The 27,930-nt window shown below is 39.8% G+C and overlaps 1 protein-coding gene across 15 annotated transcripts in view; it reads right to left on the bottom strand.

Annotated features, from left to right (window-relative positions):
- TCF12 (transcription factor 12) overlaps positions 1-27,930 on the bottom strand; it is a 169,599-nt gene that overhangs the window by 38,545 nt on the left and 103,124 nt on the right. For 12 of the 15 annotated variants that reach the window (XM_061447042.1, XM_061447046.1, XM_061447045.1 and 9 more), the window contains 2 exons: positions 15,953-16,088; positions 12,872-12,924 (listed from right to left, as the gene is read on the bottom strand). In XM_061447042.1, the coding sequence (XP_061303026.1) occupies positions 12,872-12,924; positions 15,953-16,088 (189 nt within the window). Of the gene's footprint in view, positions 1-1,279; positions 1,508-12,871; positions 12,925-15,952; positions 16,089-27,930 lie in introns of those variants that run through there. The other 3 variants (XM_061447056.1, XM_061447054.1, XM_061447055.1) reach the window with 3 other exon arrangements.

The raw sequence follows: 27,930 nt of genomic DNA, 5'->3' as shown, positions 1-27,930 counted from the left end.
TTCCTGCTACAAGAACAAAGAGAAATGTTGTAATAGAGTGATCTGTGCTCTAGAAAGAATAAAATCAAAACTTCATGCAAGTTATATTCCCTTTGCTTTAGGGGTATTGTATAGTTAATTTTACTTAAGTCTTATATATATCTCCACATAAAACTTCAAACAGATTGTTTTAGCCTAGGAGCAGACATGAAAGAAAAATAATGTCATATTTGAAAGACAGCTGGCATTTATACCAAAGGAAATGAAACAGAGACCATGCAATTTTACGCATTCCCCCAGCCTCTCCTCCGGTATCTTTTCTTTTATTCAAGAAGCCCACGCACAGTGTCTTCAGTAACTGTAAAGATCCACAGTTCAATTATCACCGAACAAAGATCTTGGCAAAAGTTTACCAATGACGGCACGGCGCACACAGGCCCGCAAGAGAAAGAGCAGTTAAAAGAAAGGGGAAGAAAAGAGAGATCGATATCAGCATCTCGCTTTTTCTTCCTACTTAATGTGATTTTTATAACAAAAGCAAAGCAAAACCGCATGTATCATCAACAGACCGGGAAAAGCACACTGTGCGCAGTTTACCATTGTTCGCTAATTTTTATACACAAAATCCCCAGCTGTCGTCATACGAACTTAAAAATTCAAACTATCAGCCGTGAAGCAGAAATCTCCAATTTCCACAGAGTTATAACGCAGAGAGGAGACTCCTGTTCGTGAACGCCCGCCCGTCTCCCCCTGCTCCCGGGGCCGTGCAGGACTTTATGTCCCAGTCCCACAAGCGAAGGGCAGCTCTGCCCGGCAGCGGTACCGGGGCGCGGGACCCGCCGATCGGCCACAGCCGCAGCGGCGGTGCTCGAGTCGCGCCCCGGGAGGTGAAGCCCAAACCGAGCACCCAACAGCGCGCACCGAGCGCCGCGGCCACGCAGCAACTTCTCCGCAGCGCCCCGCCAGCACCTCAGGGGCCAAGCGCGAGCAGGGCGGGAGCGGCTCCGGCTCCGGCCCCGGCCCGTCAGGGAGCGCCGCCTGGCTGCGGGCCGCTGCCCTCCGTCCTCCGCCGAGCCGGACTCGGTGCTCCCCCACATAACTGAGGAGACTTCCAGCAGCTCCCCCCGCGGACCCCAGCGCAGTCCCCCCTTCACGACCACTCGCCGCCCGCCCCGCTTGCTCCGGCACGGGCGCGGGCTGCCCGCCCGCGGAGGAGCCGCCCTAAGAACTCAGTATGTGCCCAAGGACCGGCCGGCAGCCCCGCGCCCGGCGGCTCCCGAACAAAGGCGGCCGCCCTTACCGTCTTCCCGTTGTAGTAGTACATGAGGGAGTTGCTGCCCACCCCGGGGACCGGGTACGCGCAGTACATGGCGCGGCTGGCGGCGGGCCGGGCTGAGCTGCGCCGCCTCCCTCCGCCTCAGCCTCCCGCCCGCGCGCCGCTCCGCGCACATGGAGCGCCTCAGCGGCGACTTATGCAAAGCAGGACTGAACCATCTCGGGCCGGCGCGGGGGTAGGGCCGGGCGCGGGGCCCCGCCACCCGCCGCGGCCCGCGCCCCAGACCGCGCCAAGCGCCGGAAGGCGGGGGTGGGGGGAGCGAAGGGGGAGCACGCCCCAGTCCCCACACGCGGGCCTGCCGCCCCGAGTAAAGCGCGACCTGCGAGGCAGCGGCAGAGGGACGCGTCCTGAGCCAGCTCACCTCCCGCTTTCTGTTCTAATTAAATTAGAGCACTTGCGGCAGCGGAGACGCCGCTTGGTGCAGGCTGCAGCCACACGGCCATCTGCCTCATGGAGTTGTCTCCAACTCCGGCAGCGCTTCGGGAGCTGCCGGGCCAGAGGCCCCGGGGCCGGCAGGAGCACCCCGAGAGCCACCCGCACAGACACCCAGCACCAGAAAGCCCGTGTGATGGCACAACACACACGAGATGCTCGGCTCCATGATCATTCTTAAAAATCCAAAATCCATCTTCAAGATCCCACATACAAAGTGAGATGGCTCTTTGGAAACATGAGCCCAGACTTCCTGTGTATTGTATAATACATTTTTGCAAGGAAAAAGCAGTTCTGTGCCCATATGAGAAAGGGAGGAGACCCTAACAGTTCTGGCACATCACAAAACGGGCATTACACAACATAGCAAACAGACTGCAACTTCCATCGCAGTAATCCCTCGTATCTGCACAATACCTATGCCTAGTTTCTTCACTTAACAGTGGCATTAACTAGTGTTAACTCTTAAGTGAGGTGTTCATTTCTTTATGTCCTACACGTGAATGCGGTTGGTTATTAACTGAGCTCCTGATTAAGTCAGGCGGATTTCAACCCAGGAAAAAAAAGGTTAAAGCGAAACCACATTCTCCACCTCTGCGTCAGCTGCCAATGCTGTGAACTCCCCCTGCCTCCCTCCTGACAAAAGCAGGAAAATACGTCAGGATAAGGAAAAAACCAGACAAAGTTCCGCAATTTACAGGGAAACAAAGCAAGCTGCAGAAATCTGGTTCATTCTGCCACGCACCTTGTGTCAGAGAAATCTTCTGAACTAGAAAGATCCACAAGAGTGACAAACTGACTACAGCAGAATACTGCGGTCAGATAAAAACCTTAGTGGGTCTTCTGTATCATATCCATTATCTCAGGACATAACTACTGTAGTGTCTGTACATACACGGAATATGCTCATACTGACAAAAAATGTTCACACCTCCAGCTTCAAATGTTTTCTCAGTGAACTCTTCCAATCATTTAGGAGACTACTGTGCTTAGAGTACACCGGCAAATACATCCTGAAGTTTACATCAACTGAAGAACACTTGCACGTTCACTGCAAATCAAACTATATATCCAGAACTATGCACGAAGGCTAATGATACCCAAACTCAGCTCTCCTCTGATACAAAAGGCATAGCAGCAGCTGCAAAAAAAGAACATCACTGTACTTCACACTATTAAATCGCCAGGCCTGCAGAGTGACTGGCGGCTTCCTTCTTCCCCCAGGGACCACAAAGACCCATTTCAGTCCGCAGAGAGTCCGTAAGAAGCTTTGATTTGCAGCTAACAATGCCATTCCTTAAAGCTCCTCGCTAATGTTCAGGACTCTATAGATGAGATATGCTAAAAAATCTTCAGATGTTTACACGTGCTACCTCTGTAGCACCCTAGATTAAAATCACCAATTCAAACTACTGTACAACTTTGAAAAAACCCTAAACACTGGAAAATGCACTTTCAGCTTGCAAGAGCTGAAGAAGTAAGAAACCCCTTGTTTCCCTGAAATAATTCAAGCACGCAAACTTTTTAATCACTAAATATACTTCCAGGGTAACTGGAATCAGTTCTTTGAAGTAAAGACTATCATCAACATAGCTGTAATTGCTACTGCACCTCCATGCACACATGCTCTATTTTTTCAATAGTTGTATTTGAGCTGAAGAGCATGATCAAGCCCGTTCTCAAATAATCAGCATTCTCCACCCATATTACAAACAACTGGAAAAATGCTAAAAGATACAGCAGAAAAAAAAATAACTTTACTGAGTAGCATTGGGGAGGCTGGTGTTTCTCTGCATTAGAATGGCCCTATACTTGTACAGAGCAACTGTAATGAAAAATATATAGGTAATATTAATTGGTAATATTTACTAACACAATTAACATCTATCAGCACAAGGAAATCATTGACACTGCTCACCATCACATGGTTAAGACAACAGCAACAATCTGATCAATAAAACTGAGTAACACCACTGCAAATGCTGTCTGTTTGTAGACAAACTGGTTTACAAACTTGTACCTCCATAATGAGGCAATAAATGAATTTCCTCCCGAGTTACTTCCCCACAAATCAAAAGGATAACAATTTCATTTTACCAAAAAGGGATTTAGTTGTCCTACCCTCAGTTACATTGGTGGGAATAAAATCTTCGTGTACAATATCTGAAATTTATCACTGCAGCTGCTCTACATTTACCGTACAGAAACGCTATTTCTCACAGGATGCGTGCTACATCGATGCACCTTACAGGATCCAACCATAATTCCCTCCAGCATATGAAACTTTAACCCACAGAAGTTTACTTGCACCACAACACATGAAAAATAAACCTAAACCGGAAGAATTTGAAAGACTGCTCAAACACTTGCGCCGTTGTTACCAACAGCTCTCTATATGCAGGAACTACTCCCACGTAACTGTTCCAAAAGCTCCTCAAGTCCAAAGTAAGTTTTCGTTTTGTGGTTGCAATTTTTATAATCCCCATTTAAGCCAAGCAACAGCTGCTCCGAAATTTGTTTTCTTAAGAGAATCATGTTACAGTGAAATGAATCATCGCTGGATTAGCGATACTGTACTGGGTACAGTTGTTTACTCCATTTTTCCTTGGTGACAAGTCAAGGGTTAATCTCATGACTCAGCCTGACAAAACAAGTCAGCTGGAGACAGGGCCAATTTTTTAAACTTGATTTCAGACAGACATGCCGTCAGCAGAGGAGCACTGAACTGACATGCACTTTGTAGCCCGAATTGTTTCCACTCATGACCCTGTACTGTGTGTCAAAAACAATAAACTGCCTGTTTCTAAAGTATGCAAAGAGATTATGAAAGCTGATGCGGAATGAAATACTGACCTAATAATAAACCAAGCTACCTGCAGGAGGGCGTTTTCAAAGATGGTTTTAACACCAAGAGATTTTGTGAATGAATTATGCGTTCTCCCCGAAAACACACTTTTACGTGAAACACGGTTTTGTCCAGCTTGTCAGAGCCTCTCACAAGCACGCGATAAGCACATGTAACCCATCATCTGAATTTATAAAAAAATAAACATCACTTCTCCAGATGACTGGAAACTATACTGTGTGAAGGAGAATTGTGTAACTGTCTCAGCGGATGAGAGCCATCCTCTGGTCAAAGCTATTCCACAACACTGAAATATCAAAATACTTTTAAAAGGTTACTGCTTTTTAATCACAGCTTTATGTTTTAAATGGGTTTATTCAAACACAACAAGCAGTGAAAACGAGAAAGTGAAAGTTCCTTTTTCACCAACAAAAGCAACTGTGACTTGTGTGCCCAAGTACCACGAGTTTCCTCATAGAGAGCTGATTTCAATCCTGCTGACAAAATGGTGACCTCGTCAGAGCCAAAACCTACTTTGAGGGGATACAAATACCGTTGTTCTTACCAAGCTCTATTTCATTTCCTAGGGGCTAGGTTAACCTTCTATCTGTGGAAATAAGGCAAAGGCCCTAGAAGCCCCTCCTTTCCTGCCCACTCTGTCCAAGGTTGGAACTCCTTATCAGTTTCAACCACATTTGACAAAGGAACAGAAGTTTCACAAGTGATTAAGCTCTTACCAGTTTCTAAGAAAACTGAACCTGAAGAGGAGACAGACCCCAGCTGATGCCCCAATGAAATAAAGGCAAGGAATGGGGAAACGAGGATAAAAGACAAATATAGAGTCCACTACTGAACAACCTGTTGCTAATTAAAATACACTCAGTAACTTTCAGCTGCTTCTCTTGCAACTACAGCAAGGTCAGAGTTAGGATCATTGATAAAGGGTGCATTGAATATCATGCATAATGTAGTTGTTAAGACACAGACAAGCTTTCAAGCCTTAAGAAACAAACCTGGCTGTTCTAAGGGAAAACACATTGCTTATTATACTGTCCTCTATTCAATTGATCAGTTAAGTAAGTGCTAATTTAGTTTTAAATCCTGGAAGTATAGCCTTGTGTTATTAACCAACCACTAAGTATGCTGTTCAGCAGAAACAGAGCAGACTGTGTGGAAGACAATTTAAAATAACCCAGTGGACTAAATTCAATAGGCAAAACCTCCACAATATCCAAAGGAAGATTATTTAAGCAAATTAATTTACTCATCTATGCAAGAGCTAAAATACTTTGGTGGTTTTCCTGTTCAAAAGGTTTGTCTTTAAATTCACATTTAATAGTCATGTTACTACAACCAGGAAAGAGGGAACAGTTCGGAGGAATAGAGAATAGACAACAAGTACTAATGAAATTGCTATTAATTGCTATCCATTACTTTTTCCTAGCAATACTACCGGGTTTTAGGGGATGTTTGTTGGGTTTTTGGTTGTTGCTTGGGAGGGGTTTGCTTGTTTTCAAAAAAGCCCAGTTACCTGTGCCAGTTTGGGTTAAAAAAGTTGGGTATTTTTGTTTGTTTTTAATTGCAAACTACAGGTAGAAAGTTTCTCTTTCAGTAGGTTTCCAAATAATACCAAATTTTATATGTTTAAGTTTTTACATAAATGTTGTATGAGAGTGAAAAGCATGAGGAAGAAAAGTGCTGTATATCACATTCTTCAGAACCAAACACAAAATAGTTTGAGTTTTCAAGACTTGTTCCACAGTCCTTCAAATACACCTTCGCTGGGATATTGCTCAAATCCAGAAAGTTTTATCATGTTGCTGAAATAGTAAGCACTAAAGGTTTGACAGCCTCTATATGAAGGTCCTAACTCCCCATGTCGGCATTAAAAAGTAAACAGACATGTTAATTACTCTGAGGCAACAAATAACCCCATCAGAAGTCAGATAATCGTCATCCCAAAATGTGCTTTAACCTACCCCATCTAAACGTGTATAGACCACAGCACAACTGTAAAGCCTGACATCAGTCAGCAAGGCTGCGTTAGGGAAGGCTGCAGAAGTCCTGAATCTTTCCACAGCAACTCAGTAGGACCAGGATCTATTTGGAAAATTAAACAGTGATTAAGGGGTCCCTCTGCTGGTGCAACCTCACAGCATCGTTTAACTCTTCTTTCACCACTGAAGTACAGGGTATTTTTCACTTCCCCCCCTCACCAAAACCGTGCAGCTACACCTGCACTCGTGTGAGCTCCCTGTAGGTGGCTCCAGACTCTACACCTGAGCCCAGCCCAAGATCTCCAAACACACACTTTGTGAATTCATGAAACAATCCCGTGTCAGAGAAGCTGTACAAGCTTGCGTGTCAAAACGCAGAGAGCTAATTGTGCCGCAGCACGTATTTCCCTGCATTCCTCCCCTTCTCCTGCAGTCCAACTTGCTGCTTGGAAAAACTGTTTTGCAAATGAAGCCAAGCGAGTTATCAAAAGCCAAAGGAGCAATCCCCCTGCCATCCACAGTTAGGAATCCGCCTACTACTTCCCTACAGAAAGAAAAAACGCTAACAACTAATCCTAGCTATTGGTGCAAATGGTGAAATCCCATACTCAAATCTCCAAGACTGCACAACTTTGCTTTTTTTGCAAGTCTTGACATCACAAGAAACTCCGTGGCACTAAAACAAGAGGTAATTTAATTCAGTTTCTTCCCTTCAGTGTGTAAAGACCCATCTTGACCTGAAATTTCACTTCAAGATGATGTGCTTTAATTCCATAAAATAAAGCAAAGCTTTAATTTCAGTGCCATTCTTTTGAAAAAGCAATCATTTTTGTATTGCCCCTTTTGACAAACGGGCAAAGCAACCTGCCCGACACTGGGGCTGAGCAACCAACTGAAAGGAAACATCTCATTTCAACAGCACGTAAAAGCCTAGAAACACAACACTGCTCACCACTTTCCCAGCTGACTTCAGGGACTATAAAAGCCTTCCCACCAATACCACAAGTATTATCAAGCAAAAGACATTAAGAAATAGTCTTCAAAAAAGCTTTTATCCTTATCTAATGTTATAAAACACCACACTAATTTATGGTAATGGACACATTAATCTTTGAGGTAAAGCAGAAGTTGCAGCAATTCCATATAAATTCTCCCTAAATTACATGAGCTGCAATTCAGTCATGTTATTTTTTCCAGATAACGGTTTTAGAACCTATGCACAGATTTAAGGTCCTTTTATGCAGATCTACACTCTAATTTAAGAGCATTTAATGTGCTCATTTTGATATGTTGTGAAAACTTCAAAAATAAACTATCTCCAGTAAATCCAAACACGGAGAAATAATTTGACATCATTAGATATCCCTCATATACGTATGTGCAGGATTTTAACAAAGAAGATCTCTCAATGAAACAACCTCACAATAGTTCACCCCAGTCACAGGTGATGAGATAGTTTGTAAAAAGTATTTGATTCTCATTTTAAAAAAAGCTATTAGGAGAGGGCTACTTAAGCATCTTTACCCTAATTCTGTGAGAACTCAATCCAAACTTTTCACAACAGGACTTCGCAATGGACTGCTTAGTTGTTTAATGACAGCTAAACGTGCCCATATAGCAAAGAGCGAGTGGAATGCTATAATCTGAGGTTACTGCTGGTTTCTAATAGATTTCAAATAAAGCTCACATTGAAAAAAACTAAAATCATCTAACCAGAAACACTTCTGCTTGGTTTGTAACAGAATTTGGGGGTTGGATGGTTTATATATTTGCTTTTTGTTCAAGCTCACAGATGAACATGGTGCTTACAAAGGAGTCTAGAGCAAGTCCCTAAAAACATCCCTTAAATCAGGTGACCAAAGAACAGGCATAAAGCAGAAGAAAGGAAGATGAAAGACTAAGTCACAAGGAAGAAATGGCAAGTTCTGTGTTGCGTTACCCGTGAGGATTTATCTGCTCAGTTTTGTTATTTAAAATTGCCTTCTAAAACACAGCACAGCATTGGAGGCAAGGGTCAGCAAGTTACTGCTGTCTTTGAGAGTGTTAGATACTGAGACAAGTGACAGTTGAATGTACTACTTGACTGCACAAGGCAATTCAGAACAGCTCTGAACAAACTAAATGCTGCTTTCTACATTTTGACACCATTTCTGGCAAGGGGGAACAAATCTTACAATAAAAACAAAATAAATAGAAGTCTCACTAGAAAGTCAGTTAAACATATCATCACCGCCAGTCAAACGCTGCACAAAGATCTACCCGGGATGCTCCACAGTTTCTATTCAGAGCCACAGACTTCAGCAGAGTATTCTAAGGATGTTGCTTTACACCAGGCTACTTCAGTACCCATCAAACTTGGTAACATTGAGGATAATTCTCTAAAGAAAGGCCACTCCACATGGTGAACACTGCATTTCAGATAAGCATTCAGAGGATTGGATCCTTTCCACTCCACCATTTCAAATTATCTCCTTTATCCTTCGGTAAGAGCGGACGAAGTAGGGAGCACAGAAGGGAGTAAGATCTATTATCTTCCCCCTGGTACCACTGCTATCTTTTGAGACATCTCTTAAAACATATTGATCAAGCTCTGTCTGAAAAGACTAACACAATACCAAAAAAGAAAAGTAAATGTTTGGGCGGTAGTTCTATTCACTAAACCAGGTTTTGGGGTTTTTTTTAGCCTTCCTTCATAAAGATCTCCTGTAATAAATTAGCACTGTGGACTATACACATACAATAGAGGATGATATATGAGGAACCCCTATAATCAAATTGTAAATTGTCTTAAATATATTGAAAAACAATGAACTTGAATTTACTAAGAGAGCTCTGGTACTAGAAAATATTCGTTTGACAATCCCTTATTAAATAAGTGGAAATCTAAAGATTCATATTAAGCTGATTGTCTCAGGTTCTGTGGAAACTAATACACTCAAAATATTTATTAGAAATGGCATTACACAGAAAACAATCAGGTATTTGTTCCTGTGTGTCGGAGCTCATTTTCTGTAACAAAAATTAACAGGCACAATGCATTTCAGGTTTGGTTCTCTGACATGAGACTAATTAAATGGCAAAAGAACAATGATATTCTCACAATTTTTCTTAGAATTATGACTTCACGATAGCTACACATTATGGTACTAATAAAAAAAATAGTTTGAATTATTTTCTGACTACACATGTAAATGGTATGTTTCTGCTCACAGCCCGTACATAATTAGATGGCAATCTCCCTGTGCAATTCCAAGTGAGCCTTACTTGTCTTTCTCCTCCCTCTGCGGACTGAACAGCTCTTTGAAAACCCTGGTACCCTGCTCTTCCTAATTCAGCCCCACGGATTAGTTACAACTGGTTTCAAGTCATATGATATTATTAGTTTCCTGGCTTAGTTAAGGTACCTCCCACAATCAGAAAAAAAATCAGAACTACAAGAGTCCTGAATCTCCGCGGATAATGTAACTCACCAAACAGTATTCCCCCCTGCTAGAATATAAATGGCACATCATAATTTTTCTGCTCACTCAAGCCTGGCTTGAGCTAACAGTGAGAAAAAATAAACCACTGATTGTTTTAGTTTCTATCCTCCCCAGAAGGCTTTAAATTTAGGAGTTGTACAAATGCTCGCGTGTCAACATTCAGAATGTTTTGGGCAATGACTCATCACTCAGAAACTTAGAACAGGAAAACTTAAAAATGCCTCTGCCCGGTCCATCTGATTTTTGCAGTTAAAGGACAAGTCCAGATTCAGCTGCACTCCAGAAAGTAACTAAACAATTTGTTAGCCCTTTTCTCTGTAACTGTTTTTACTTTAGACCCTGATAAAAACACAGGAAGAAAGATAAGCCTCAAAGCAAGTAATTTCAGAAAACACCACGCAAATGCAAGAGACAAAGAAAAAACTACAGGAAGGGTTTTTTGTGGTTTTTTTTCCTTAAAAGACTTTTATTAAATTATAGTTATCTGGGAAATTAAATTCCTGTTGAGTATCTGTTGACATGGCAGCCCTATACTAACATGACAACATCGGAGAAAATCTTTTAGAAACTGAAAAATTAAATATAGATTTGTAGAACATGAAGTATCACCTTTCTTGTGACTTTTCATATTATAATTAAACTTATCTGCACTGCCTATTAGCTAAACTGATTTTTATCTCTCCCACGATACACTCAAGACTTCTTACCAAAGTATATTTAAAACAGAGACAATACTTCCATATTTATCTGTTAGTGAAATTTAGTTCTTGTGTCATCTTCCAAAACACATCATACCTTGTATCACTTTTTTTTAATACGGCATTTTTGCTCCAAGGCTCTATTCAGCCCTGACAGCATTGGAATACACAGAAACAGTACTTCAAACCTGCAGCATCGCAATCACCGTTTATTCACAGTAACCGCACTTCATTGCGCAGATTGGTACAATGTTAACACAAATAAAATTTAGCAGCATTTTGTTGTCTCCACTCTTCCCACGGAAGAATTAAATGAAAGCCATTTTTAAAATACTGTTTCTTAAAATTAAAGTCTGGGAAGAGAAATGGGAGAAATGTTTCATTTGCTAAAACAATCTCTCTACCTGGCTGACGCTATTAAATAATAAACATATAACGTAAGCTTTATTACTCGCCCGGAATTATGATAATAAATTACATGAAAACTGCACTGCTCTGTGTTTTAGCTTCTCTGACATCTTAAATGTATTTTTGTTAACCTAGCAGAAATCATCTGCTAGACTGTAAAGCCACCCTACATAACACACGACTGTTAAAATGTAAATTGCCAAACTATTTTTAGCTGCTGCTGAAGGGGAAAGGGAAAAAAAAAAAAAAAAGGAAAAAAAAAGCGGGGGGGGGGGGGGGGGGAAGGAAGAAGAAGAATATTCCTGGCCTCGGGAATAATGATTTGAGGCATTGTGTTCATTTTGTTTATCAAGCAGCTATTCAGCCTCTAGTGGGGCCCAAGTGCTTATGCAAGCAAAAGCTTTTAAGAGTGCCTGCAGCTGCAATCCTGGCTTCCAGGTAGGCTGCAGGTTCAGAGCACAGCTGCCCCAGGCTATCTAGACTATCTCAGCTCCATCTGGAAGTACGGTTAAAATAGGATTTCAGATCCTTCTTTCTGTATGTATCATAGTGAGCAGGGGGAGGGAGAAGGGAAAGAGGGAGGAGAAAACAGGGAAGATGCAAGGGCTAGAAGACACCATTCGTACTTGAGGCTCAATACAAAATGAAAAGCTCAGAGCATTCCGCTCCGCTGTATCTCTGCTGCCCGTGCAGTATGCACCATTCAGCCTATCCGGCTTTGAGTTATGACTCAGCCAAGTGCACCTGCGCCCATGTGTTAAGTACTGCCAAATAAAAGCCCAACAGCCATTTACACAACAAAGAGATGTACCCCGCAAGGCAGGAGCTTCCCCCTCCCCTCCTGTTTGTTCTGAGCAGGGGAAAACACAATTCTGTCCTTCACTTCACTGGGGATTTTTTACTTCACGTGGATTTTTAAATGCAGATTCATTTATAAACAATTTTCTCCCTTTTAAGAATAAAGCATATTTAATACCACAAAACACCCCTATAGCATTAGATTATCACAGCCATTAATGATTTTTCACCAAAACCCTTCCAACCTTTTTCATCAAAGCCCTTTATTCTCGAAGGATAAATTTTCAAGCAAAGAGGGATCAACAAACTAGTTGCTTGAAAGCTTTCCTGATGCTAGGCTGAAGTTAGGAAAGGCTTAATGAAGGCTTTAAAATCCACCAGGGCTTCACAATGAACATCTGACTCGGTGATTTATGCATATTAATAACCTCAGTCCTACTGAGGCAAGCTGAGCTGTACATGTCCTCCGAATCTTAATGTCTTCAGCTCCACTGGGATTATTACAAATGTAAATTTCTAAGATTCTCAGCTATTAATCTCTGTCTGTCCTCCTGTTCAGCAACATAATGACTAATTAAACATCAAAAGACCTGTACAGGAGATCTTCTTTGACAGCTCCTGGCCCAGCTCTCTTCCCAAGAGAGGAATTCAAATGACAGGGACAAGTGGGTAGGAGCATATGAGCAAGTTACAAATCACTGCTATGAAGTCTAAAAATTCCACACCAAATGTGTATTTAGTCCTCCAGAACCACTCCCAATCACCTAGCCTAGCTGTTTATGTCCAGCAGATATCCTTCCTAATGCTGAAGTTAAGTAATTTGTGTGTATGTCAAGTGAAGAGAGCAGAGTTTGAGCATGATTTGTTTATTATCAGTAAAAACATGCAGTACTTACAGAAGAAGGCAAACCAGGGGGCACCTTTCTTACTTTCTTTGTCTGGAGAGGATCTGTACACAGAAAAACGACGTTTCATCAAATATCTCCATTACAAATTAAAAAGAACAAATAGCTACATGAGACAGGGTTTTTTTTTTTTTCCATGCTAGATTTCTTACTTTCCAGTGTAATGCATTTCTGTTCTGTTCCAATGAAATCTTTCACACCAATACAAGAACGTAATATACCAATATTCTTCTCTAAAATAAAGCAGCTGCTAAATATTTTGCTAAACAATTACTTTCAATAAGAACACCAACTCTGAAAGGCACACTGATACCTTTTCACACTTGCTAAGAAACAGTAAGATTTGGACTGATTAGTGAGAAAAATGCTTTCCCTTTTTGTACTTCAAAGACAGAACTATCAAAAAAGGATTTGACATGTTGAAGTACGATTAATACTAAAAAAATACTAATACAGTTTTCCATCGTTTTTAAACTAAAGCAAGGTTGTAAATAAACAGCAAATCCAATGACCTAATCATTTTTCTTAAGTACTAAGGCAATATAACTCAAATTTGCATCTAATAGTAAAGCATGATACCTCCTTCCTTCTACCAACAATTATTATAGCATCACAAAAGTACCTAACAATTTCACTACCTAAATTAAGACTCTGAACCAGTTTAATCAGCTGCTAATAAAATTACATTTGAACACTATGCATGCAAATTAGAAGTTAACTGATGGTCTGAAGACTGCTATCTGGCAAGATTACCAGTTCTACAGTTGACCCATTGAGTCTTCAATTAAAATACGAAATTCCTATTTTTCTATTTTCATTCAGAACATTTAATCACAATGTTGTTATAAGATACGACAAGATAAAGGTGAGATAAGGTGAGAATATCTGCTGGGTATCTTTACGCTGATCGTCCCCACAGGACTTGTTCGAAATGAAAATAAAAGGACTCCTGGAAGAGATATTTACACTGCACTCAAAAATGCCACCTAGAATGAACCACTGGTTGGGTTCTATGAACTTTAGCAGCAAGTTTAAAGACAGTCTGTTAAAATCCTGGTCAGGCAACTCTTTCCTGGGGATAAAACGGCCATATCATTGGACTTCTAACTAGTAACATCTAACTAGTCCTTAAAAAAAGACGAAAATTCAGACATACTTTCTCAAGCCACTGGAAACAAGATCTGAGATACAAGTGTATTTCCTCTTTCCTGTATATCTGGAATAACATTTGTAACCAGCGCTTGCCATGTCCAAGGTTTGCAGTCCGCCAAGATTCAGCCATGAATCTTGCTATCATGCTGCTCTCATTTGAACAGTTTTATACCCCTCCTCTGCTTCTCTTTCAAGGAAAAAAAATAAATAAATAGTACTGCTCTGCAAGCACCGTGCTTAGCTTCATTTTGTTATATTTAATATTATTTGCAACTTACTGAACTCTATTTAGTTTGCACAAGAAACTAACTTAATCACATCATCAAGTAAATAACAGGAATCAGACAATCTGATGTAGGACTCTCCCTCAATGATTGCTCCCTAAATACTCTATGATTCATACCATAACCTTTCTGCACACGCTGGCATCAATGTTCAGCCAGCACCCAAACACTTGAAAAGCCCCCCCACTACTTGAAACCATAGCAGGTTACTATTACTGTAGTTTCTCACTAAAACTGATACAATGGGGACTAAAACATGATCATCATTATCCCACTACCCAACTCTTCTGTTAAAGTTCAAACACCCTTCCAAGCAGCAAACAATTTCACTTCACTTTCCTCAGACTGTTCCTTTTCTGAACCAGATCTGAAGAACTGCTGCCTTTGATTCTCATGTTCTGAGGAACATGAATACTTACAAAAATATCTGTGAAGACAGACAACCCCAGATTAAACGGTGGTTGTCTTGACAACAGGTTAAAAAGTTACACAGAAAAGGTATTTTAAAATACATACACACACACACATATATATAGGTAAAGTTCCAAAGTAATATATTCATAATTAAAAGATTTAAAAAAACAGATGTCAAATATGTTCAGGGCTTTTTTAATGCCCAAGGAGTCTGCAGTTCTAGTTAATACTAAAATTACTTCAAGAAACAATTTGCATTTGATGAAACCTTATTTTGAGTAAATATCGTTTAAGTTATGTGGTTTCAACAAACAAGATTTTATTATGGAATTGAAGTGCTATACAGAATCGGGAGCATTAAAAACCCAAACACACCGCTTGACTAATCCTAATGACATAACATGCTAATATTGAAATATAGTTGCTTTTAAAACAGAGTATCAGGTTACACTTCTTCTTATAAAAAAAAAAGAATGTTTTAAAACTTGCACACCCAATTATTCATGATACTCATAGCAGAAATGATAGAACAGCTGGTTCCCCCTTGATTCCCTAATTCAGTGCAAAGTCCTTACAGCTATGAAACATTACAACCAACTATGACTGAGTACAAAAATCTCTTAATCTCTAAGTATCCCCAGAATAAAGTATTAATATTGTCACAGGATTAGAACAATTTTTAAGCAAGTTCCTGCCTGTATTATTTTGCAAAGTAGTTTGATTTCAGGATGAACTATTAGTTTCCTATTGGTAAGAACTTTAAAGGCATGTTGAACCAATTACAATGAACTATATATTGCCCTGAATAAAGTTACTTTTAGCATATAAAAGGATAATTGTTTCCCCTTTGTGTCTTTTCCCTACTAAATAATGGTAATGACCTCAAGGTCAGGCATTTCCAGGAGTTAATGATGGCATGGGTTAAGGGCACTCAGCTGGTCATCAGCTCCTATCCATCTGTCATTATTGCTTTTGCAATTAAGGGGTTTATTGTGAGTTTCTTGTTTGTTTTATAAGCAATACTGACCAGTGTTGAATCCAAACTAGTGTATCAAAGAAAATGTTAATAATTCCAGTTTATCTCTTATATAGCAGTTTGCTGTAATTTGAATTGCTCAGTACAGAGCAATCTCCAGTATATAACATGAGCTGTCAAAGAAAACAATAAGGTCTGCAGAAATGCACCAGGAAAAGTAGTTTAAAAACTGTCTGTATTACTCACCAAGAGCTGGTGAGTCATGAAGTGGTCTTCGGCGCTGATTTGTGCCGGAAAATGGATAGTAGGGTGCTCCAGGTTTTCCCGAGGATGACAGCTGACCTGGACTTCCAAGCCCCATATCTGACCGAAGCAGACTAGACTGCAAAATATACAGAGATAAGTAAAATTAAGCTCTATAATAACTCAGCTTTTATTATACCAGGCTGACAAACTATTAACCACACATACTGCTCTCAGCATTTATAGAAATTTACTGGGCTTTCAGTGAGGGTCTTGTGGTCCAAAACAGAAAAAGTTTACTTTTTGAAATTAATATTCAGAGACTCTACTAAAGCACAATTCAGAAATGCAGAGAAAGTTTGGCTGCGGGCCTCCATGAAACCGGAACCACTGCAGTTTAAAACAGCCGAAAAAAACAGTTCATACTTAAATTCTAAACAAATATCATAATACTTTGTTTGCCAGTAATACCTCTTCTATTACACAATATAAACATAATCGATAAAAACTGCTAAGAGTTTATAGTGTGACATCAGGCTTTAGCACATACTCGGAAATCCAGACTTGTATTACATTCATAAAAACATGGAATAACTGTAAAAAACCCAAACCAAAATGAAACAACACCCAAAAAAACCCCACAGACCAATGATATCAGATTAATGCACAGACCATAAAAAATGATGACATTTTAAAAACTTCAAGCCACTAATGTAGTTGAACCCTACCCTTTGTGTTCCCTTTTCATGCAGTAAATACAAAAAACATTCTAAATATTTAACAAGTGCATCATATATCGTTTGGCCTCATGTTATTCGGATTTCTTCTGTGAAACTGAAATGAATGTTGGTGATTTCTGAGAACATAGCTTTACCATGGTTGATACAATGCTTAGCCCTCCTGGAGTCCGAAAATCCCCTAAACTTGGAGGGAAACCCACAGAACTTTGTACAGAAAACAATGCTCCCAAGCAGTGAAAGTGCATTCCTCACTGCTTCCCTCCTGGCTGTTGCAAGCAGCTTTCCTCATACAGCAACATTCAGTCTGTGGTACACATAGCTAAAGACACTTTGCTTTTAATATCTGCAAAATCAGATTATTGACTTTAAAAATCTGCAAAATTGAGGTTCCATGGTGGCCTTCAGAAACAAGTGAGTTGCTTTCTTCATACTTGGTCATTACATAGTACAGTCTTCCCTGTCAGATGGCAGGACAGCAGTCACACTCTTGTCCTGCAATTGTCAGGTGATGCTAAGGCACAAACCACTGACTGGTTTAGGTTTTATACCAAAATAAACGAGGAGGTGCCACTAGTTGAAGTTTCTCCTTCAGCCCCACCGCTCCCAAGCCAAATTTCCTGCTCCCCTGAAGCAACTCTCAACAACAAAGTCCATGTGCCTCTGCAGGTCCCAAGCTCACAGCAGGAACTGCTCTAGCACTGCTGCCTTCTAGGGGTACAGCAGCCCACTGGAATAGATGCAGAGGCCATTGCTCTTAGCTCTCCTCACCCTTCCTTCTAAGGCCTGTATACCCTGATTCATAAATAAATGTACTTTTTGGATCACATTATATCATTCAAGCCGATTCTTGTAGTGGAATGACTTGTGAAAGGTGAGGCTAACTCACATGGCTTTCAGCAAGGTACAAAATTCCTTGTCATTTGCAATGCACTGGGATTAGCAGAAAATCCTAAATTCATATAAAATTACAGACCACATAAAAAAAAGGCAATAACCTAAAGTGCATTTTTCCAGATAAGTGGCTTTGCATCATACCACTACTGAAACTTCTATCTTGTACTTCTCTGATGACTAATTTGAGCATGAAAATCTTGTATTTTAATTGAAAAGACTGGGATGTGAGTCACCCCATTACAAACTAAAGGAGGGCTCAGAAGTGTTAACCATTTCTTACAAACCTATCACAAGTTTGAAGAACAAAGTTAACAATGACTAAAACTGATAAGGGCATACAGTTTCCCCTCAACTCTATTTCTTCATTCTTATTCTTACAATAAAACAGTCTTTAAATCAGAATTGCTAACATAAAACTTGTATTGAAATAAAATACCCTTATAAGGAATGAAGTGATCTTTACACTAAGTACACAGAAAATACGGGGTGTGTGGAGGTGGAATCTGCTTGCAGACTGTTTCAAGATTCGCTATTTTTGTCTCTGACAAACAGTTAAGAGTTTATTGTTTTGCAGAAAACATGATTATCAGAATATCTGGCTTACACAGTACGAGTCTGAATTTAGCAAAGATACTGTTCTAAACAATTATTAGTGTTTTAGTGGTGAACACTGTGCAGAAAACCTGGGCAACATTTTGTGAAAAGTAAAGGCATTGTTCCCCCAAAACGCTTCCCAAAGAAAGAAATGAAGCCAGTTCAGCACTTAGCCCAAGACTTGACCTTCAGCCCAAGAATACCTAGGTCTGAAGCAAAACTACTTTACGTAGCCTGTGCGGAAGGGGAGGAAGTACTGCGTTAGTTGTCATTTCAAGCAGCTGAAACAAGGTCCCACTCACAGCATCCCAGAACCACTGAGGCTAGCAAGGACCTCTGGAGGTCATCTGCCTCAGCCCCGCTTGCTCAGAGCAGCTGTCAAACACAATCAGGAACTATGTCCCATTCACATTAAAGACAAGCCTCCCTGCTTCCCCCAGCATCTCCTGATCATCAGCGGGGATTCTGGAAATGCAATGGGATCCATAGAGATACCTCCAGAAAAAGAACGGAGAAGCTAGGAACCCTCACTCCTCTATTCACTGGATGGCAGGGGGGAAGAAAGGGAGGGAGATGACAAAAAAGGGTCCAGAACAACCTGAACTCACTCCTGGCAAGCCACTGCAAAAGGCATGTATCTGTACCTTTTCCAGACTTAACCTCCAACCTTTACCTCGTGACATTTGCCACTCTTGCTTTTGTTCTAAGCATTCCAGTTGTTGACATTTTCATCAGACCCTGAATTTCAAAGCAGCATGGCTACAACAACATGAAGTTAGTGTGTAAGTAATATAACACATTCGCAGTAAATCTCAAGCTATGTCACACACTCTAAAGAAGTTTCCAGATCCATATTGTATTTGGGTAAGAATTCTTTATATATATATATATCAAAAAAGGAGGGGAGGGGAACACCAAACCCACAACCCTCTTCCACCATCCCACAATCAAATGCAGCATCTGTTTAAAATCTTATAATTGTTCCTCAGTCTTCCAAAAGAAAATACAAATAGATGTCATTAGTTCAGCTCATTGATTTTTCTGCCTGTTTGAACCAATTGAGAAGCAATATTGATTAGGACTGATCCTTTCCTAAGGGCATCTGATAAAGAAAGGAATACAAAAATACCACAGAGGATAGCAAAAAAGCTTTGTATTATCAGCACCAAGCTTCTCCTGACTAAGTGCCCGAGGTCCCTGCACGGAGGCAGATCGCTTACATACATGGTTTGCATCATTCTCCACAGAGAATGTTCATGCTCACTTCGAACCTCATCTGCCAAGCACGGATCCAATTACTAAAGAATAATCAATGACTGGTTATTCTCCTGAACACTGACGAGTCCTGTGTGCATTATCATTATAAATAAAAAGGCATAACCCTTAAAATATGCCTCTTTGGATTCTATAAAGCATATTTTCAGCCTCCTGATAAACAAGGATTTATTTAAAGCAGTATTTTCCCTAAAGAATGCGTGTTCAATAACCAATCTTAAAAAAAAAAAAATGAGGAAACAGGAAAAAAGGCTTTTATTACCATTACTGAAGAACACAACAAGCCTGATTCCAAAGAGAAGAGAGAAAGAGGTAAAAACATGACTGCTTTACTTCTCAAATCTATCCCTTTCAGGAAAAGCAAAAACCAGTTTTGACAGCCTCAGGAGAAATGGCACAACCTGACCCAAAAAATAAAGGCTTTTACAAGGGCCACTATGTAGACAAATGCTTTATAGGTGTTCTTTTCCTAAGAGGTATTCACATAAAAATAAAATGCAGGGGAGTCATCTGTTCAAACATTGCAAGGGTGAGGTGCGGGGAAAAAGAACCACATCTACATATGGGGTGTGTGTATTTATGCACCTTTGTTGCAGAAAACAAGTGACATTGTATTGCAGCTGCACTTAACATGCACGCAAAGTTAGCTTCCATTCAAACTAACAAGCTAATCAACCATATGCTTATATCAAAATGGTATGTATGCCTGGGATAAAAAAAAGCTCCTTACTCGACATATTTTAAGATGTTTTTTAAATTGATTCTTTCAAAGAATTTGAGCATAAAAGTAAAAAAAAAAAACAAACAAAAAAACAAAACGCGTTTGACTACTTTGGATGCTGTCTTTTCCCCAGCCCAACTCTATGAATCTTTAGAATCCTAAAGATACTACTTGATGCCAAAATACTGCTCTGCCTTGAGTGAACTTCTAGGACACCAGCCAGCAGGATTCTAATATGTTGGTAAACACTTCTTTGATTTTTTTTTTTTGTTACTTTGGTATAAAAAAAGAAATACGAATACGTAAAGGCCTGCAGATGTCCCTATGTAATATTCCTTGCAGCTCTCCAGCACTGAGGCTGTACGTAGATAGGAAAACCAAGCTATCCTGCAAAATACACAAACATTTTTTAACTAACACATTGCATACACTGCGCTACCATATATAAGCTTTTACCTTTTCAAAACAATGTATTTGTTATGGGCAGTTAGCCATGTGCTTCTTGGTCTAAATCTCGTTCACATTCATAGCCAACCTATGCAATATTTTCATCCAAATACAACCATGTGCCTTTACATTATTCATTATTTTCTATCAAAAGAATAATATGGTTGAGAATAAAAGCACTGCCCATTATATGCAACTGATTATGACAGGCCCATTGTGCTGGCATAATAAGGCAGGCTGCTTTGGCAGTGAAATGAGGGCTGCACCTTAGCGACTGCAAACTTAGACCTTGTCCCTCCCCTCCAATAAACTACTCAGATTTTATTTTTCCTAGGTTTTTTGCAATAGCTTTCTTTTCAGAGAGTTTATGCTCTGAGGCCAAGCAGCCAGGCTGGCCCCTATTTCCCAGGGCAGGGAAACTGTCCAAAGTTTAAAAAAAAAAGTACTGAAGTGTCTAGTTAAAAACTGGGAGCTTAGATCCATTATTTTGTAAAGGCGAAGTAACACAACACTTCAATCAAATCCCTCCATTACTCCATCACGTAGTCGTAGACTAACTCACTTTGCATTTCTCTATTTCTCAGAATGTTACAGAGCAGATTATAAGGGCATTCCTTGCCTTACAGGAAACTTGAGCCGCTGCACTGAGAAGAGCAAAAGTTTCACATACATGTCCTTTTATTCAAGTGAGCCATTTGGATGACATAAAGCATGCATATGATGCATCTTTATTTCACGTCTTGCCTTACAGATAAACCTGACAATTTGCATGAGCTACATTAATGTAACAACCTAGCTCGTGTCATCTAATATAATTAAAGAATGTAGCAAAACTGAGAAGTCAAACTCTGCTAAACTTGCAAAATCCCCCAAGTTGTGTGTGGTTACTGTGATTCCACAGGAAAACCTCTCACAAAAATAAAACGTTAACAAATAATTGCTCCATGAGATACTTAATAAAGTACAGAGGTTTGAGCTGAAAAAAAAGACCATTCACCTCAGCTCCGTATCATGCAGTTGAAGCCAAAAATATAACTAAGATACAAAGTGTTGAATTTCACTTTACTCAAGTCTCCAGTCTTTGGAAACGGTGATGAATATGCACTCCAAAATAGGAGCCGAATTTGGAAAAACACTGACATATGATGTAAATTCATTTTAAATTTAAATTCTAGAGATATGTTTGCAATTATCAGCATGTTGTTAAAGAATCTCATCCTGAGAATATCATCAAATAGTAATGTGAAATACAGTGTTACCATTTTGAGAACAAAGGGACCCTGAATGAGTAATCAATAGCAACTGGCAGAAAATGAGGCATTAATTATGATCCTCTCTAGTGTTTTGTCTCAAACAAGGTTTCATTAAATATATTGTGCTAACCTGTACATCTTCGAGCCATTACCAATAGATCTGATCAGATACATTTTTGGTCTGTTTCAGGAAGAGGAAAATATCAGAATTAAAAAACAACAACATCTAAAGTGTTATATGATAACTTGAGCATTTTTTCTTGATCAATTTAAAGGAAATCAGCAGTTGCTAATAAAACATCTCAGGAGAGGATCCTCTAACAACATGCTGATAATTGCAAACATATTCCTCATCTAAAAAAAAAAATACTCAGATCTTATAATCTCAATGTAGTCTCTTGAAAATTTAATTATCATCTCCTATACCTAAAGTATCATGCAGGTTTGAGAAGATAATGACAGTCATCCATCAACTGCATCCTGCCAGTGTAATCAGGCTAATCTAGCTCACTGGAGTAAAAACCTGCTACCTAGGGTACTAAATACTGAAGTGACGCAACATCATAAAATAACAGACGTTTAGTTTTACTGTCTTCCCAATTAATGCTAACACTCAAAAATATCAAGGTATCAATATATTCTCTTTTTACACCAAAGCTTTTCCTGATCACCATGAAGCGCTTATTTAATGTGTTTACCGAAGCAGAATCTGGTACTAGGCAAAATTCTGCTTATGTGTAAATACACTGAAACTAAGCACAGGGTCAGAGGACAGAAGGAAGAAGCTTATTCAGAATTCCATAGTTTTTTTAGAAGTGAGCGGAGTAAAGACTAAACACGAAACCAAAGAAACATTTTGTATTCCTTCTGTATCTGGGTGGCTTTAAAGCACCCGATTAATACAGATATTTGAATGAGGCCCTTCCTTCTCTTTTTGCAGTAGTGGCCTCCCTGCTCTGCTACCGCATATTGGCAGGAGTACAAATTCTGTTTTATGCTCCTCAAAGCGGCACCCTGCTGATGTTGGTGTCCAATCCCCGAGGTTATGCTGGCTCAGCTTGTCTTCGCTCATCCCCCCAGGCAAGGTATTTTTGCGTTGCTGACTGAATTCTAGGAAGGCATTACTAAGCATTGTGATTACAGGTCAGGCTCCCCTCCCTTTGCCTTTGAATCTTTTTGCTGCATTATGAAAACAGTAATTTGAACAGCTTCCTCACTGTGATTATACAAAAGCAGAAGGTTTGTGGAGAACTGCAAAATGTCAGAAGAGAAGCAGCTGAGGGGTTATTCATCTACTTTTTAATTTTTCTGTACCAGCCTTCCTGTGTTTCTCTCTGATTACCAGGAATGAGCATGAGAAGTCAACATTATAATAAAAGATTTTTTTCCTTATTTACAGAAGCCAGACGATAAAGGGCATTATAAAGCCCAAACTATCCTTACATCTGTTTCTCCCTCTGCATCTTCAGCAAAACGATTTCAAAAGATTTCAGACCATTAGCAGAATGCTTCATGTACACAGTATGGAAGCTGTGCACCTCCTCTCCCACACAACAGAAAAACCTCACTCGCTCTAAGCATGAAGTCGAAAAATGCGTAACATAATGAGGGTTCAAAAACTAACATTAACATAGCAACCAGTTAATTGTTAGGGCTTAACATGGAGGGCCCATATGTTTTCACATATGATCAAGTGAAAGCTATGCCCAGTCTTAGGGTGCTAATAAATAGACAAGCCCAGTGAGTATCTTGGGGTACAATCCCCTCTCCTTAAAAAATGTCACCCTTCTCTCCCTGCTCTTTAGAAATCTGTGCTATCAGGAGCACTATCATCTTGAAAAGCATGCCACAACACAACTGAAATGGTGCAAGTTGGATGACTTAGTTCCATGGAAAAGAAATCAAAATGGCAAGTCTGTCTTGTGCTTCTTTCCAACCACTGACTATTTGCTCAAGCTGCGGTCTCTCCTAGCCCAAGCTAGACAGCAAATAGTAAGCAATAGGTTGCTTACAACACTTACTTCCCCTCTCCCAGTTCTGCTCAAGGTCTTGTATTCATCTCAAGAGCAGCCATCTGTGCAGATGCAAAGTTTTGGAAGGGACTTTATTCCTCTGTGAAGAGCGGAAGGTAAATGGGAGCTCAACATACTAGAGCAGTCATAGACGAAAAGAATAAATGTCAAGAAAATCCAAAGGGCAATCCAGCTCATTCAGACTGACAGGTTTGGCTGGGAGAACTGAGCTAATCTTTTCTCCATTCTGAAATTGTACCATAAATTTTTAATTGGGAAGCACCCAGCTCTGAGGCAGTAAGATTAGCTGGAGACAAACAGTAACTGGCTCAACAAACTGTATCTGCACTCCATGTTATAACATGCTTTTTCCTTCCTTATGCAGGAATATGCAAGATACTATATATATATTGATTTACAGGATATTCATTACCTTAAACACAATCAAACATTAAAAGGAGGCAAGAAAATTTGCCAAACCTAAATAGTGTGAGAAAGTGAAGGGCAAAGACAAGTAACAGTTTGTCTGCTTAAGACATTCAAAATGATTCCTTGCAGAACTGCTCTCTTTTATAAATAGCATCCCTCCCCCAAGTATAACTAATTCCTAACACCTGCTACCCACTCCATTCTGGGGGGATGTCTTCCCTGATTAACTTCAGGTGGTCACCTCCAGCTCTGGAAGAAGACATCTCGCCTGTGCCCAGTCCCGTTTTACTTTCTAAAAAGGTTCTGCAGGCTCCTTATTTGCTGAGAGACAGGAGATTATTCTCCCAGTAGCACAGTATGTAATTCACTTCTAATAAATCATAATCAAGAGAAAGTTAATATTGCTTGATTTTACTTGAGGAGTAAAACGAAGCAAAATAAACTCAAGCGTGGACATTCCATCTGCCCTTAAACTATACATCCCTCTCCCTGTTCCAGCCTTTTAAGACAGTATCAGCTGGCAGAATCCAGAGTCACTGCTTCAGTTAACATTGTGTCACAGCCTTTCCTTCAGAAGACACATTTCTTGGAGATTGATAGCTCAGCTGTAAAAATCTGCTTTGGGGAGACACCTGATATCAAAGATGTCAAAGAAGAGGAGATTAAACACAGAACATTTACAAAATAAAATCAGTTTGTCAGCTTTAAAGTTACACTGGTATTAAAACCCACGCACATGTACAAGCCTTATTTTTTCTGTTTCCATTACTCAGTATTTCCTGGATGTTCTCCATACTGTTTCTAAAACTCTGTGGGGAAGGAAGAAAAGCAACTGGTGCCACTGACTGCAGTCTTCTCTAAAGGCCCCACAGGTAAGAAATGTCCAGAGTATCATGTGTATTTTTCCCTCTCACTGGAAAGACCCATCTAAAGCATCATTTAAATCTTTTTTAACTACAAAATTGTTGCCATCAATAGCACCTATGCTTTTTTCTAATTAGCACATTTAAAGTGTGCAGAGCTTTTCCTTACTCTGGGGAACATATGAGGGGTGTTGCGGTTGCTTGTTTTATTGGTGGTAGGGTTTTTTTGTTTGGTTTGGGTTTGCTTGATTTGTTTTGGTATTTGGTTGGTTGGGTTTTATCCCCACTCTAGCATCCCTTTTGTCACAGTATTGCTTCCTCTACTGTCTGCCACCTAGGTGTGGTCTAAATTTGCCTCTTTCCATCCAATTATTCCCAAGACAAGCTATTTACATTTTTCTATCAATTTAAACTCTTTCATTAATTGCCCCCTCTTAAAAGTCTTTTCAGTAACACTGCAGTATCATCGGAGCAGATGGCACATCCTCAACACAGAGTAACTGTCTAATTATTTCTCTCGAGGAAGCCAAGCAGGCATAGAAGTCTTAGAGACAAGTAATAAAAGTTTCAGGATATGAACCGAATTCCTACAGGAAGAAATGAAGACTGCAGAACTCCAAATGTGTGCAAGAGGGCTAGCATATGCGGACTTCAGCATACATCAGGTTACCCAAGAAACTACTGGCCCTACAAGAAACACCTGATGTATCTGTTCCTCACAGCTGTCTGCTACTTCTTTCATCTTCCAGCAAGACATCTAGTGCTCACTATTCTTTGACATATAATGCTACACCAAAGCATGTTAGTAGTGGTCTAGTACAGTGGCCCTTGCATTAAAGTAATGAATAGCTAAAAGCTCAGCAAAGCATCCTAGGGGGACTGCAGAGACATGCCACACCACTGTGCTGTTTTGGGGGGGCCATACCTGCAGATCAAGAAAGACTTGTTTGGAAGCTTAAAAAAATAATCATGTTTTAAAATGCCATGTGCTACAAATACCAGTTTTCTGACTTGCCCATTTCAGGTAACATCTCAGCTGTCAGACACCAGTAAAACACTATGCTATTCACAATCACTCATTTCTCTCACTCTGGAGTTTTTTGTTCTTACAAAACACATATTTCAGATTACATTTTTCATACTGTTTTTGTCAGCAAATCTCATTTCTGTTTCTCACATACCTTTTTAGACACTCTTACCTCCTAACATTCACATTTTTGTCTGCATGCTTGTTCTTCCAGCTGTTTAATGTCACTTCATGCTTTACTAAAAAAATTAAATCAGTTCTCTTCCCCATAATACTATGCACACACCTTACAACTATATGAAGAACGTTTTAAAAATACATTTAAGATGGTGCTATTTTATTAACTTTTTGTCTATGCAGCAAGCTGGATGGACACTTTCTTCACTCCTGCTTCCATTATTCCTCACCACCTCACCGGTACACAAAAAAGTTGAAAAAAAAAAAAAAAAAAAAAATCAAGCTTTTACATTCTCCCTAGAAACCTCAAATTTCTGGAGTTCTACTCTTATCACACTTCTCTAACCTGTGAGGTAGCTGTTATAGAGAGCGTGCTCAGAGGTACCATTTTCTCCAGCAAGGCAGGATTGTTCTTTAGATTTGCATTCTGCTCAAACTGTTTTAAAGTCTTTTTAAATTTGAAAGAGGCAAATTACTGACTATGCAAAGGCAAAGCAACATACACTTGCAAACATTTCTTTTGCCAAAGTGATCATCTGTTAAATTGCCCAAGAAATTGGTGCTAAAGGCATTTTTGGCATTTATTTCAGAGTTCTTATAGTGTGTTTGTTAAAGAGCGACTTAAAATTCTTTTGCACAAAAATAAAACAAGCTTTTTAGTCTGCAGAGGATGTAAGAGCTAATAGACACAGTTTTTCATGCTTGCAAATTTATTCTTTAATAGATTGCTAAATTTGCAAACAACAAGATGCAAACCTTTCAAATTCCACATTAAATTGTGAAGAAAGTTGTTCTTAGTCAATAAACAAAGGTCACAAATTTTTGCTCAAAAGCCAGCAATATGAGTTCCAGTTGCTTAATAACTATACAGTATAAATTCTATAATATATTTCAGAACAAGTCAGGCATATACAAATCTAGCTTTCTCTGACTGACCTCCAGATGAGAATGTTTCTAAGTTGAATCGCAGCAAAGGTGAAAGACTGATGAGTTTGTTCCAACATACTTTAGCAATCAGTGTGAAGTCAGCTAATCTTCTCCAAGGTACCTACCCAAGTTACAGCATACACTGAAAGTAATGAAACACAAAACATGCTCTGAAGATGTACAAATGCCACCTTTATCTTAATACTCCAGTGAAGCATACTTTTTCTTTCCTGATAAAGAAGAAACTGGTAAATCCTGAAAAGTTGTCTGAAATCGTATCTCAATATGCTTACTTGAAGTATATTCCCATAAGGAGCACTAAGTATGGTGCTAATGTGCATAAAATGTTACTGTCATACTGCACAATTCAGGCTCATTTAATAATGCCTGATGTGCCTTGCATCATGTTGCAGTGATGCAATAATCTGCTGCTAAATGAGTCACCTCACATTAGCTTCACAGCAATAGCAGAATTGATGGCTATTGAAGGGAAAATAGTGGAGCAGTATTTATTGGAAACATTGATGGGCCAGCTCTTTCTACTGGATTTTTCTTCATCTAAAACTAAAGATTCTGAAGCAGCCATATTTATTACCAATATGCACAAAACTTCTAGAGTAAT

The sequence above is a fragment of the Pezoporus flaviventris genome, unplaced genomic scaffold (assembly GCF_033815535.1).
Source record: "Pezoporus flaviventris isolate CSIRO_AGI_PZ_B2104156 unplaced genomic scaffold, CSIRO_AGI_Pfla_v1 ptg000006l, whole genome shotgun sequence".
In the NCBI taxonomy this organism is placed as follows: domain Eukaryota; kingdom Metazoa; phylum Chordata; class Aves; order Psittaciformes; family Psittacidae; genus Pezoporus; species Pezoporus flaviventris.
The sequence above is the reverse complement of the archived record's forward strand: the minus strand, read 5'-3'. Positions and strand labels throughout refer to the sequence as shown.